This window comes from Panthera uncia, chromosome B4 (genome assembly GCF_023721935.1).
Source record: "Panthera uncia isolate 11264 chromosome B4, Puncia_PCG_1.0, whole genome shotgun sequence".
Taxonomy (NCBI): Eukaryota; Metazoa; Chordata; class Mammalia; order Carnivora; family Felidae; genus Panthera; species Panthera uncia.
In genome coordinates this window covers 114,123,897-114,137,602 of record NC_064809.1, presented here as the reverse complement: position 1 = coordinate 114,137,602, position 13,706 = coordinate 114,123,897, and the positions used below count along the sequence as shown (strand labels likewise).

General features: G+C 38.4%; 1 protein-coding gene across 2 annotated transcripts in view; it reads left to right on the top strand.

Annotated features, from left to right (window-relative positions):
* Positions 1-13,706, top strand: part of NTN4 (netrin 4) — a 124,603-nt gene that overhangs the window by 98,074 nt on the left and 12,823 nt on the right. The window contains exons 6-7 of one of the 2 annotated variants that reach the window (XM_049626100.1): positions 7,480-7,693; positions 8,034-8,146. In XM_049626100.1, coding sequence (XP_049482057.1) covers positions 7,480-7,693; positions 8,034-8,146 — 327 coding nt within the window. Of the gene's footprint in view, positions 1-7,479; positions 7,694-8,030; positions 8,147-13,706 lie in introns of both variants that reach the window. The other variant, XM_049626099.1, reaches the window with a different exon arrangement.

Below are 13,706 nucleotides of genomic sequence, written 5' to 3'. Positions count from 1 at the left end.
CAAGTCTTAATTTTTCTTATTAGATTTATTCTAGCATATAATTTTATTTCAAATTAATATTCATCTTGAATATTGTTAAACTAGCTATCTTTGAACACAATGCATATCCTATATAAAGGATGAATTTAAAAAATGGGCAATTACCTTTGTTTATAACGTTTTCTTTATTTTCCTATAGCTGTTTGTCCACTAGCAAAAATAATTGATAGTAGAAGGAGAAAACAGTACCCAAAAAGGTAGAAGACTTCATTTTATATTAATTTAACTGCACACTTGATACAGTAGTAACAAATCATACTGCCTCTTTTTTGTTTAGAGCTACCTCTCAGTCATTGTCTTGGTCATAGCTCCAGTTCCAAGAACCTCAGCAGGCAGCTGGGCAGCTTTTGAAATGATTTTGATATTTAAAATTCCCCATCAGAAATTATGTAGGACCTTGGCCTTTTCAGGGGAAGATGGTGTTGGGAGGCTGGGAGGCTCTGTTGAAGGAGTGGCTACTGGGCAGTGGTGAAAGCCCTTGACAAGCTGCTGCTTTCCCAGCTGAGGGCCTTGAACTTTGAGTTCTGTTTTTAGAAAAGCTAAATCAGGAGCAAATACTTTGAGGGTGTTTTGCTCCCAGCGTAGCTTTTACTAGCAGAATAGCAAAAGCTACAGCCATCAGGTAATAGTAAGGAGTCCTGGCAATTTTTAAAAGGTGTACGATGCTGAACTCAACTGGTTGTTTCTGCAGTAAGCTTGGCATCGTGGACCACTCTCTGAATGAAAGATCTGCAAATGACTTCTGGAGTTGTGGTGAAGGTGGATTAAAGAGAGAAGGCAGTGAAAGCTTTAGCAACTTCATCAGAATAAAGGAAGCCATAACTCTCACATTTTGTCCCTGGCCATCTTGTACTCATGTTTACATACTTATTATGTTCATGTAGATTCACAGCTGGGACTCTAGTCCTAAATTACATGGTGCAATATCTCCCTATAAGCAGCAGGATCATGGATCAAGACCTACTCTTTTTCAATATGCTCTCACCCACAAAAGGAGAGTAAGAGCAGATGAATTTATTTTATCCAAAGAAAGGAACATGCAATAGGAGGCTAACCTAATTCTGTAAGACAAAGTAGGCAAGAAAGCTGTTTGCCACCAAATTCCTCCCAGATGCAAAGTGAGGAATTTCAGGATATTTTGGAAACCAATCAAATTATTAAAATTTCTTTTAAAAACAATCCATATCTGCACTAAGGTAGTTGTTGCTGTTTCCTCTGTGTTCCCATGCACACCGGGGGGGGGTACTCAATATAGCATTTACTGTCTGTAATTATTTATTTGCATATCTCTCTTGATTCACTGAAGAGCTAGTTGTGACTCTGTATTCCTCTTTATATCTTCAGGTTCTAGCAAAGCTCATGTTAACACTAAACTTCAAAAACTCTTTGGCAAAGGTGTGAATGAATGAATGAATGAGTGAATTAGTGAATGAATGGTGGACTTTTAAAAACTAGTATGTTGATGATGCCTGACTGGCTCAGTTGATAGAGTATATGACTCTTGATCTCAGGGTCATGAGTTTGAGCCCCATGTTGGGCACAGAGATTACTTAATAAAAAAAAAAATTTTTAGCCAGTATGTTTCAGCCAGATAATAACAGTCATTCTCTGAGCATTTGATGTACTAACTGCCTGATACATTGCTAAATATACACAATATCTCATTCAGTCCTCATACAGGAACCCTATGGCATATGTATTATTAATCTTGCTCCATCAATAAGAAAAGGGAAACTTGAAGAGGTTAATTTCACAAAATCCTGTAAAGAATCACCCTCATAAACCAGAATTTGGACTCATGAGCCTGACTTTTAAGTTTGTGCCCTTACAAATTGTATTACACCACCTTTGTTTTATTTTCTGTCTTCCTAAAAGATCTTACAGGCAATTTCCAATCAAGCTGTATTGTGATTGAAACAATTATTAATTTCAGAGCCATACACATAAACAAGGTTGTTTAAAAATGTGTTCATCCATTATTTCATGAACAGTATGTTTTCTGGTAGAAGTTACTCCAGAACAGCCTCATGTCCTAACTCTTTTCTGCAAATGCTCATAGAGAGCCAGTGTTTCACATAATAGATGTACTTCTGCAAACAAATATCTGTAAATAAAATTTGGATAATATTTAGCAATTTTATATTCGTTATTTGAAAAGAACCTGTCATGAAATCTTTTGTAAAAGTACCCATTTCCCTCACCTGTTTTGAATATTTTGTATTATTATTTTAGGTTTTCTTATAACAGGACACATCAGTACAGAATGTATTATTTAAAAGTAGTCATTTGCATTATTAAAGAAACCTTGTGACATTATTTAGGAATTTAAAATGACACTTTTAATAACTTTATTCTGTCAATTTGGTTGAGAGAGCAGCAGTGGGCAAGTGGTTTGGGGAAAAGGTTTGGGAGGGATGAAAATTATTCCAATAATGAATCATTTAATACCTAGACAGGACATCTGGCTGCCACTCAAAGCACCATTTTAGCTTTTTTATTTTTAATGTTTATTTATTTTTAAGAGAAAGAGAGCACGAGAGGCGGAGAAGTAGAGAGACAGAGGGAGACAGGGGATCCAAAGCAGGCTCTATGCTGTCAGCACAGAACCTGACACAGGGCTCAAATCCACAAACTGTGAGATCATGACCTGAGCCAAAACCAAGAGTCGAAGACTGGAACAACTGAGCCACCCATGCGCCCCACCATTTTGGCTTTTAAGGACAATTCACCATAGCTGTACACACCAAAAATTATAATGAAAGAAAAATAAGTTCAGAATGACAGTATATGATAATAGTTCAATCTTTACTATTCTATTGTCTTCCAACAAGAAGACAAAGCTGATGGAAGGATTTAGGTATGCCAACTGGGTTGTAACTGACATTCATCGTAATGAATATGTAAAAGGTTAAGTGCTTGGGTTGCACTTTAGAATCAACAGCCAATGAGAAATATATGTTGAAGAATCAGAACCTCAACCAGAATTTAAGCAGAACTTTTTTTTCCCCCAAGCAAGATGAAAATATATTTCCATTTTGGAAGAAAATAAGAAATGTAGATTATGTGTCAAATATTGACTGTTTCACAAACTTCAGGAGAGAGGTATGCAAGGCAAGCCTTGGTGTGCAGTTTGAAAAATATGCTGTGAAAGGTGTCAGTGCCATCTGCCTGGAGCTAGTTCTGCATAGTTTCCAAATGGTATTTTTATCTTGTAATTATGCAAAAAGTCACATTGACAGAAATCCACAGCACATGTGATAGAATCACATGAAATATGTGTAAGTTTTAAAGTATATGGTAGTACACAGAGGTCAAATCCTAAAAAGGCTTGAATTTTCTATTAGAGTAAAAGATAATGGTGACAGTGGAAAACCATAGATTACAATAGGTGGAAGTCTAAGACATCTTTCTTCTGGCTCCCTTATCTGCTGTCAAGAACCAAGCTGACTTAGGTGCATCTGGGTAGTTCAGTCAGTTAAGCATCCGACTTCAGCTCAGGTCATGATCTCACAGTTCACAGGTTTGAGTCCAATCAGGCTCTGTGCTGACAGCTCAGAGCCTGGAGCCTGCTTCAGATTCTGTGTCTCCCTCTCTCTCTACCCCTCTGCCTCTCGCACTCTGTCTCTCTCTCTCTCTCTCTCTCTCTCTCTCAAAAATAAATAAATATTTAAAAATTTTTTCTTAAAAAAAAGAACCAAGCTTAGAACTGAATATTGTAGTAACTATTGGTTTAGTCATCTCAAAATGATGCACTGTTTATATTGGATTATGTGATCTCATTTAGTATCATCACATAGCACTTTGATACATTTTGGTACATTTTGTGGTACATATTATATAACTCTCCAAGTTCTTTCCTAGGTAATTAATTAATTAAGAACAAATAACAAATCAACAATGCCTTACTAACATGAGAGAAATATTAGTCATCCACTTTCATAAGCTAGAAATGTTAAAATGTTCCTCAATTTCTATTTGTTGCTCAACAGTTTCTTCTTCCTCCTCAAATGACCTCCAAATACTATCATTTCAATCTAAAAATTGATTTTTCACATCCAACCTTTCCTCCTGTTCCCACATCTACTCTCTTAGTCCAGTTCCTTGTTCTCTGTCATTTCTTATCAATCTCTCCCTACTCTAGACTATTTCACATAATGCCACCAAAGTATCTTCAAAATTAAATCATAATCATGTCATAATTCTGCCCTTTGAAAGTGTTACTTCTGGGGTGCCTGGATGGCTCAGTTGGTTGAGCATCCGACTTCGGCTCAGGTCATGATCTCACAGTTCATGAGTTCAAGCCCCATGTCAGGCTCTGTGCTGACAGCTCAGAGCCTGGAGCCTGCTTTGGATTCTGTGTCTCCCTCTCTCTCTGTCCCTCCCCCACTTGCACTCTGTCTCTCTCTCAAAAATAAATAAACATTAAAAGAAGAAAAAAAGGAAGAAAGAGTGACTTCCTATGTCTCTTTATACCCATAGAACAAAAATCAACTTCTTGGGTTAGGCCCTTCTCAATCTGGCTCCAACCCTAACTCTGACTTTTTCTTCTGCTTCATCAACTTCAACTACTTTCCACTCAATGGACATTCTAAAATTCTCATGCTCTCCAAGGAGGCCATGCCCTTTCACATATGATTCCCACTGCCTGGAATGTCCTTCAGGTCAATTCCACAAATACTAATGTGGGCATCTGCCATATACCAGACACTGTTCTGGGGACTGGAAAACAAAAATAAGAAGATAAAGATCCATCTGTCAATGAGTCCAAAGTCTGGTAGCAAGGGCAACATGTATACAAACAAATAATGATGTACTATGATACACACAAAATAGAAGTATATACTAAAAGCAGAGGCAGCACAGAGGAGAACATGGTAAACTGTCTGGAGGGAGCCAGACAAGGAAACATGTCAAGATCCAGACAGACAAGGTGGGAAAGGCAATGCAGGTGTAACAAGGGGCACCGGGGCAGGAAAGAGCTTCACATTTTCAGGAAGCAGTAAGCTTCCACATGTAATGTGAAAACATAAAATGCAATGGGGATGAACTTTACAGTTGAAAATGGTTAAGATGCTACATTTTGTCATATCTGTTTTTGGCCACAATTAAATTTTGTTTTCATTATTTAAAAGAAATGCAGTGGGGGGAGTATCCAAAGACTGGGATAAACAACAACCTGTCTTTCCCTCCTTCTCAGCTTGCAAACTCATACTCATCTTTTAGGATCAGCTCACATGTCTAAATGACCCCTCCTTTGCAGTTCCTATGTGGCTCCCTCAACCTGTCTTCCTTTTTCTATGCTCCCTGTAGCACTCCTAGGCTTCTGCTAGAGTACCTAGCCACAGCATATGGAAAGTTTTTGTTTACTCCTCTGTTTCCCCAACAAGACTATGAGTTCCCTGAAGGCTGGCACCATTACTTATACAAGCATAGATCCTACACCTCTACAAGAATTATTTCTTGAATTAAATTGTTAGTTAACCCGCAATTAATTAACCATGTGCCAGCCACTACACGAATGTAGCCATATGCTACATGCATGATCTCCTTTTATCCATACAACAACCGTATGAGGGTAGATATTGTTCTCATTTCCATTTTAAAGACAAGAAAACTGGGATAACTAGAAGCTAGGTATCTTGCCAGAGGTCACAGCCAGTAGTTGAGATCTGAAGCCAGATTGAGGCCAAACTGTGATTTTAATGACAAAGAAAATAATCAATAAAAAGATGTTTCCAAGGGAATAAAGGAGGGAGTGGGATCTTATAATATTAGTTGAGAAGACTTAGCAGGAAGTGTTAGCCTAGTAGGTGTCAGACTGTGCTATGTACCTTGCTGAAGTCATTTCATTTAAAATAATTTCATCCTCGGGGATTAAGTGTCCGACTTCAGCTCAGATCATGAGCCTTGCGTCAGAGCCCACTTCAAATCCTCTATCCCCCCCTCTCTCTGTCTCTCTCCCACTCACTCTCTCTCTCTCAAAAATAAACATTAATAAAATAAAATAAAATAAAATAAAATAAAATAAAATAAAGTAAAGTAAAGTAAAGTAAAGCAAAGCAAAGTAAAGTAAAATAATTTCATCCTCCTGAAATCTCTTTGAGACCCAGATATCCCTCTGAAGTTCAGGACAGCTGGGCTCTGGTGAGAACTCTCTTCTGGGCTGTAGACTGCCAACTTCTCATCATAGCTTCACATTCTTCACAGAGAAGAGAGTGCTGAGCTTTCCATCCCCTTGTAAGGGCACCAATCTCATCACCCCCAAGACTGCATCCAAACCTCCCAAGACCCCACCTCCAGATACCATCACAATGGAGATTAGGCTTTAACATATGAATCTGGAAGGGTCCATAGCACCATGTGAATTAAATCCAGCTTTCTCCCTATCCCATACCTGAACCCTCTTGGCTATATCACTATCACTACAGATTCATGACTACTGACCTCAAGTGTAGCCTTTCTGTGCCCAGCAATTATACTTCACTATCTATGTCTCTCATTCACTCTCCTGCTTCCACTCTTCATCGCTCTGACCTGGTGACTTTGCTTCCTATTTCATCCAGAAAAATCAGAAAAAAAGCAATCAGAAGAACAATTCCACTAACTCCCACTACTGCATTTACCCACTTTCCTGCATCAGTGCCCATATGCTCTGCCCTGCATCCTGTTACTATGAACTGCTCATGTTCCTACCCAAGGCCAACACCTCCTCTTTCCCCCTTTCTATTGGATCATTCCCATTCAATGTCAAACATTTGTAATCTATTTCATCTTACCATAAACAAAGCAAAAACTAGAACCTTCACTTGCATTCCTATCCCCTCCAGTTTTAGCTACCACCACATTTCTGTGCCTTTCTAGAAAAGCTCCTCAAAAGAGTTATCTGTTCCCATGCTCAAATTCCTCTACTCCGACCTCCTTAATTCTCTTCAGATGGGCTCACCACTCATCATTATGGTGAAACTGTCCCTATCGAGGACACCGATGGTCTTCATGTTGTCAAATGCAAAAATATATCCCCATGCCCCATCTTCTGGGCCTCTCAGCATTTAACCCAGCGAATGTTGCCTATGTGATGTGGAAACCTTGTTTAGCTTCCAGAACACCACACTCATGACTTTTTTTCCTTTCTCGCTAATTGCTCCTTCTTTGTTACCTTTGCTGGTTCATTCTCAACACCCCAAGCAAAAGCCATTCACATTTAATGCCCTCTAATCTAAAATAAATAATGTAGTTCGTTTTTCAGCAAATTTGCCTTCTTGACTATATCTTCTTATCTGTAATTTAATTAGCTTTCATTCTCAGCATATACCAACTGGCTAAAGGAGGAGTCTTAGAGGTTCGCTGGGTGGTAAAGGGAAACTATTTCAGGATTGCCAGGCCTGATCTTCACAGATAACCTCGTTACTCATCAGTCCTTGTGTGTCCTCTCTGTTGTAGAGTGTTCCTGTCATCCAGTGGGATCAGCTGTCCTTCCTTTCAGCTCAGTGACCTTCTGTGACCCCAGCAATGGTGACTGCCCTTGCAAGCCTGGGGTGGCAGGGCCACATTGTGACAGGTGTATGGTGGGGTACTGGGGCTTCGGAGACTATGGCTGCAGGCCCTGTGACTGCGCAGGGAGCTGTGACCCACTCACAGGCGATTGCATCAGCAGGTGAGTGCACATGGCTCTTGCTCTGTCTCTGTGTCCTTTGGATTCTTTTGAAGATCTAGTAATGACTTAGAAAGTCTTACATGCTGTCAGTGGAGCAAAGATGCATTTGCACAGCTCTTTGAAGAATCTTCGTCAAATTTGTTCTTGCAAGATTCTCGAGATGGTCTGGTTCATTTTACAAAATAAATTATTAATCTTAACAATAGTCCCTTAAAACACTATTTCTGAAAACTAAAGGGATGGGAAAGTACCTGATTAGATTTACAGCTCCATAAATACATTCATTTCATTCAAGTTCTAAGAAATTCCTTAACTTCATCATTTTCTATTTTATTAGCAGCACAGACATGGACTGGTATCATGAAATTCCTGACCTCCATTCCATGGACAATAAAAGTGAACCAGCCTGGGAGTGGGAGGGTGAGCAAGGATTTTCTGCACTTCGACACTCAGGTGAGATGATAGATATAACCAGATACCATATTTCTGGGTCTGGTCTTGAGTAACAGTGATTTGTGACAAACCAGGAAACAACTCTTGTATCCTATGAGGGGGATGCTTTAGCTCTGAGGTTAATAAAGTAGTGACTCCCTTAAGTATAGAACTATTCAATTTAGTTAAGGAGTATTTTAACAAGCTTCTGTTTATTTTCTGATTATTAGAGGAACATATATAATTAGTATAGAAAATCTGGAAAATTCAAAACATCACAGTAAAAAAAAAAAAAAATCCAAATCTCATTACCCAAGCTGTTACTGTTTTGGTGTGTCTTTCTCTGTCTAAAATACACTCTTTTACAGAGGTGAGAGCTACTGAATATGTCACGTTTGGAAATGTAGAGATCCTTTTAAAGGAAAAATGTTCTTACAGACCTAGTGTAATTTAATATGCACAAAGGCAGGTGTGAACTCCTTATGTTTATATCTTTTATACAACTAGAAGACAATAAAACTAACAAAATTCAAATTAACGCCATTAATTCAAGATGAAAAATAATTTTTACTGAAGCCAAAGCGCTCTTCACTACGTAAATATGGTTCTTTAAGTCTGCCAGGTCTATACTACTCTTTCCTCTCAGTTTTCCTATGATGTTTATCTGTTCCTTCGTTTGATGAGTATGCCGTAATATTGGTGTGAATACATGATTTCTGTGTTCATCCTGCCTCTATTCTTTTCTTGTAGAAAGTTGAGTGGTGCTATTCACCACAAACACAAATGTGGGCATGAGACCTTGTGTCAGCATTTGGTTGTAAAGAGCTCCCCAAATGATACAAATGAAACTTATAATAAGTTTTTTAACTTTTTTATTGGGGTATAATTCACATATAACATATTAGTGTAGGTGTACAATATAATGATTCAATATTTGTGTGTACTGTGAAATGGTCACCAAAAAAATTCTTTGTATTAAACATTACAAATGCCCAAAATGTATTATGAACACCCATATACACACACCTATCAAACTTTAAGTTTTGCCATAATTGTTTTATATTTTCATTTAAATTTTAAAGTGTTACACATACATTTGAAGACCTGTATCAATCTCCAACTTCACTAGCCTCCCCTACTCCACAGAGTAATCGCCACCCTGAATTTTGGTATTTATCATTCACTTTCATATTTTTACTATTTTACTACACATATACATAGAGTGTTTTTAAGACTGCATGTACATAACTTACCTACCCCTTTAAAGCTTTTTTTGACCTAAATATGTATTTTTTAGATTTATGCATTCTATTATTTGAATATATCACTTTTTATTCTCTCATTATTTGCCATTTAGGATATTTCCAATTCCTAATTTTCCACTGTTATATGTAATGCTACCACAAATGTCCTCTTAAATGTAACTCTGTGCACTTGAGAAGGAGTTTCACTAGAGCAGGGGCTGGTAAACTGTCCCTCAGACCAAATTGGGCCTGCCATCTGTTTTTCTACAGGCCACAAACTACCTGCTCTAAGGTTTAGATGGTTACAGCTTAAATAGTTACATAAGTGGGGCACCTGGGTGGCTCAGTTGTTTAAGGGTCCAACTTTGGCTCAGGTCATGGTCTCATGGCTCATGGGTTCTAGCCCTGTGTTGGGCTCTGCGCTGACAACCTAGAGCCTGGAGCCTGCTTCAGATTCTGTGTCTCCCTCTCTCTCTCTCTGCCCCTCCCCCACGTGTGCTCTCTCTCTCCCTCTCTCTCTCTTTCTCTCTCTCACACTCTCTCATGTGTGTGCATGCTCGCTCTCTCTCTCAAAATAAACTTTAAAAACATAAAATAAATAGTTATATAAGTACCTACATCAAAATCTTTAATTTTGTCTCTTAGGCCAACATATTTGTTATCTGTCCCTTTATAGAAAACGTTTGCTGAGCCTTCTTCTAGGGTACAACCTAGCCACTGTTGGGTCACAAGTATGCTTTTTATCAGATTTACCACATACTGCCAAGTAGCTCTCCAAAGCAGTTGTACAGATTTGCATTCCACCACCAGAGATGACATCCTGCTGCTTGTTCCACATCCTCACTGATACTTCGTATTTATGTAACAAACTTGTGTGTAACACATATGAGGGGCCAAGGACTATTCTATCTCACTAACTCAGGCACAATTCAATTCCTTTAACATTTTCCGACTTCTGAAGTTAACATTATCAAACCTCTCAACTTTTGCCCATCTGGTGAGTGTGAAATGGGACCCTGCCATTATAAGTTGTATTTTCCTGATTACTAACAGTTTTAGTAGCTTTTCACGGTTTCTTGGCCATTCAGGTCTTTTTCTGTGTATTTCCAATTCGTAATTTTCTCACTACTTAGTAGTTCTTTGTAAATTCATTCGTCTATCCAACAAATATTTATCGCATACCCATACTATGTGTCAGTACTGTAAATATAGTAATAGAACAAAACAGACAAAAATCCCAGACTCCAAGGAGTTTACATTCTTGTGGAGGAAGACAATAAATAGATAAATAAATAAATAAATAAATAAATAAAATTTTGTGTCATGTTATCTAATATAATAGAGAAATAAAGCAAGGAGGGAGATAATAAATGGTTGGGAGGGGCATTCTTTTAAATAGGGTGATCAAGGAAAGTCTTGTGAAGGTGATGTTTGCAGAAGAACACCTGAAAAAGGTAAGAGTGAGCTATACAGATAAAAGAGGGAAGAGAGTTTAGGCAGAAGATACTGCAAGTGCAAAAGCCCTGTGGTGAGCAAAGAGACCAGGGTGATTGGGGCAGAGCAAGAAACCACAATTTTAATTCATTTTCATAGAGAACTTATGGACTCTTCAAGAATCAAGAATCGAAATTTGAGAAATACTGGTATTTGCAATTCTGTATCTTTTTTTTTTCACTTAACCTGATCTTACGGTCCTTTTCCTAATGTTTTCATTTTAGGTCACAACAGGAAAGAAGATGGGAAAGATAAAGAAACACAAAGTTGTCATATTTATCTTTTCAGCATTTGAAAAAGAAAAAATCTGTCTCATTAATTTTTTGCCTCAATGCTAAATAGTCTGAATTCTATAATTTTAACTTTAGCCACTTGTAAAAGTTTTCTTCTATTTCTCTAACATAATGATTTTCATAATTATCCAACTTTGTCTGCTAAGCCAAATCTGTGAAAATCAACTTTTTAGCATGATAGGACATTCATTAAGCCAATCACATTACTAGGGAGCTGGCGAAACACCAATTAAGCACGTAACTTGTTGGCATCAGAATGACTCCAGACTCACATCCACAACAGCTGTTAGGTCTGTGATATCCCCCAGAGAGTCTCTGAAATTCATCTGGAGGGGTTCCAGATTGAGGAAGACATTGTTCAGTTTCCTGCTAAACAGCAAAGTTCCCACTGGATATAGAATGGTGCTCCTGGGCACCTTTTACCAACAAAGAAGTGATAATCAGTTTCCTAAGCACCACAGTTCATTCTCGAATACATGTGCCTGCCTACCTATTTACCTACCATAAGTTTCCATAACTAGAAGTGTAATGCACTATACCAGCAAGATACCCTTAATTTCTACCACTTCTTGTGAGACAGAGAACATTAGATACATACTTTTACCTCCTGTACAACAAATCTGGCTTTAACTAGTACCACAGAACTTATATAACAAAACTGGCTTGAACTAGTACTATAGAATTTGTTCAACACAACTGGCTTTACCTGGTACCACAGAACTGTAAATGATGTTTCTCATAACCCAGTATTAACTAACTAGGTTTTTCTCCCCTTCCAGATTTCCTTTTAGAAAACACATCTGGGGACACCTGGGTGGCTCAGTCAGTTAAGCGCCCAACTTCGGCTCAGGTCATGATCTCACAGTTCACGAGTTTGAAGCCCATGTCAGGCTCTGTGCTAACAGCTCGGAGCCTGGAGCCTGCTTTGGATTCTCTCTCCCTTGCTCTCTAACCATCCCCCGCTTGCACTCTGTCTCTCTCACGCTCAAATATAAATAAATGTTAAAAAATTTTTTAAAAAAGAAAACACCTCTGGGTTAAATAAAGCCTGATCAACAAAGATTCATTCAAAAACAAATTTGAATGTCTGATTTCTTAACATGAAAAAGGGAGTATTGGAAAGCAGCCACAGAAATATCTTCAAATAACAGAACTTTGTATATTCTTGTTGGCTGAAGGACTAAAAAGAACATAAGTTAAGGAATAATACATGCCCTTTGGAGCTCAATTGGTTTTTTTAGCATGGTGGTTACCACACTCTCCAGCTTTGGTGGAATTATCAAAGGCCCTGGGCTATCTACTTAGGTTACTACAATTCCTGAAGGAGTAACCATCTCTGCTATGTTTAGATGATACGCAATATTATTTAACAAATCACAACAGCTAATTTTAAGCACCTGTGATTTCTCATTCCCACTATTTAATTCCACTGTGATTTTCCACTGGCAAAATCTCATTCTCTGGTTTCTAACAGCTTTAGTCAGAGTCAGCATGTCACCATTTGCCACATTACCATGTCTACCCAACCTCATCTCACCGGAATCCTACTCCCATTTCCACCTGCGTATTCTGTCAGCAACTCTAAGTCATTATATTCTCCGCATACTAGACCTCTGTTGTTTCTGCCTACCCAGATCCATTTCCCCCTCTTTATTCCTGCTTTTTCTGTGGCAGCTTAACCCAAACTTTCTCTAGGGAACCAGCCTTCCCCCATGTAGTAAAGTCTTGGTGAGGCCAATCAGATGTTCTCTCCCCGGAATTTAAATCGTGAGCTGAAAGTGACAAAGTCTGAAAGTAATCACAGTTCGTGATTCCAATGACACAGCCATAAAAGAGACTGTATAACAGTTCCTGGTACCTAGATCTCTGGCGCTGTCCTGATGCTTGTCTTTTCTGAGTTCTGGTTCTTCAGCTTTTTCTCCTTTCTATGAGCTACTCCATATCCTTTCAAAAATTAAGTTAAACCATTGGTTGCTACCAAAAACCATAAGTTACACACTCCTGAAGTGTTCTCCTCCTAACGTCTCTATTTCTGTTAGTAATACTTTAGTCTTCTGTCATCTTAGCTGAAAACTCCAAGTTCATCCTTAGGCTCCCTCTTCCCTTGCCGTAATCCAATCCATTGACAAGATTTGTAGACCCTAACTCTGCATCCTCCCTTAATATTCCTTCTTTTCTAGACCCACAGCCATTTCTTTAGTTCAGACCTATATTTCATCTGACTTAGGGAGACAGTACAGTGGAAAGATCAGGGGCTTCAGATTCTCCCAGACCCTGGCTTAAAATCTGGCTTTTCTACGTTAGCTTTGCTGCCTTGGATAAGCTAATTAACTTCTTTGAGCCTTTATGTTTTCACTTGTTAATAAAGCCTGTCCCATAAGGTTATTATAAATATTAAATAAGACCATATAAAGTTCCTTACATAGTTTATGGCTTATAGTTGGCACTCAATTCAGTTACTGTTGTTACCATCAATATCATCATCTTCTAATTGGTCCCCATCTCCATTTTCTCTCTTTTCCGGTACTTTTGATATGGTAATGCCAGGTT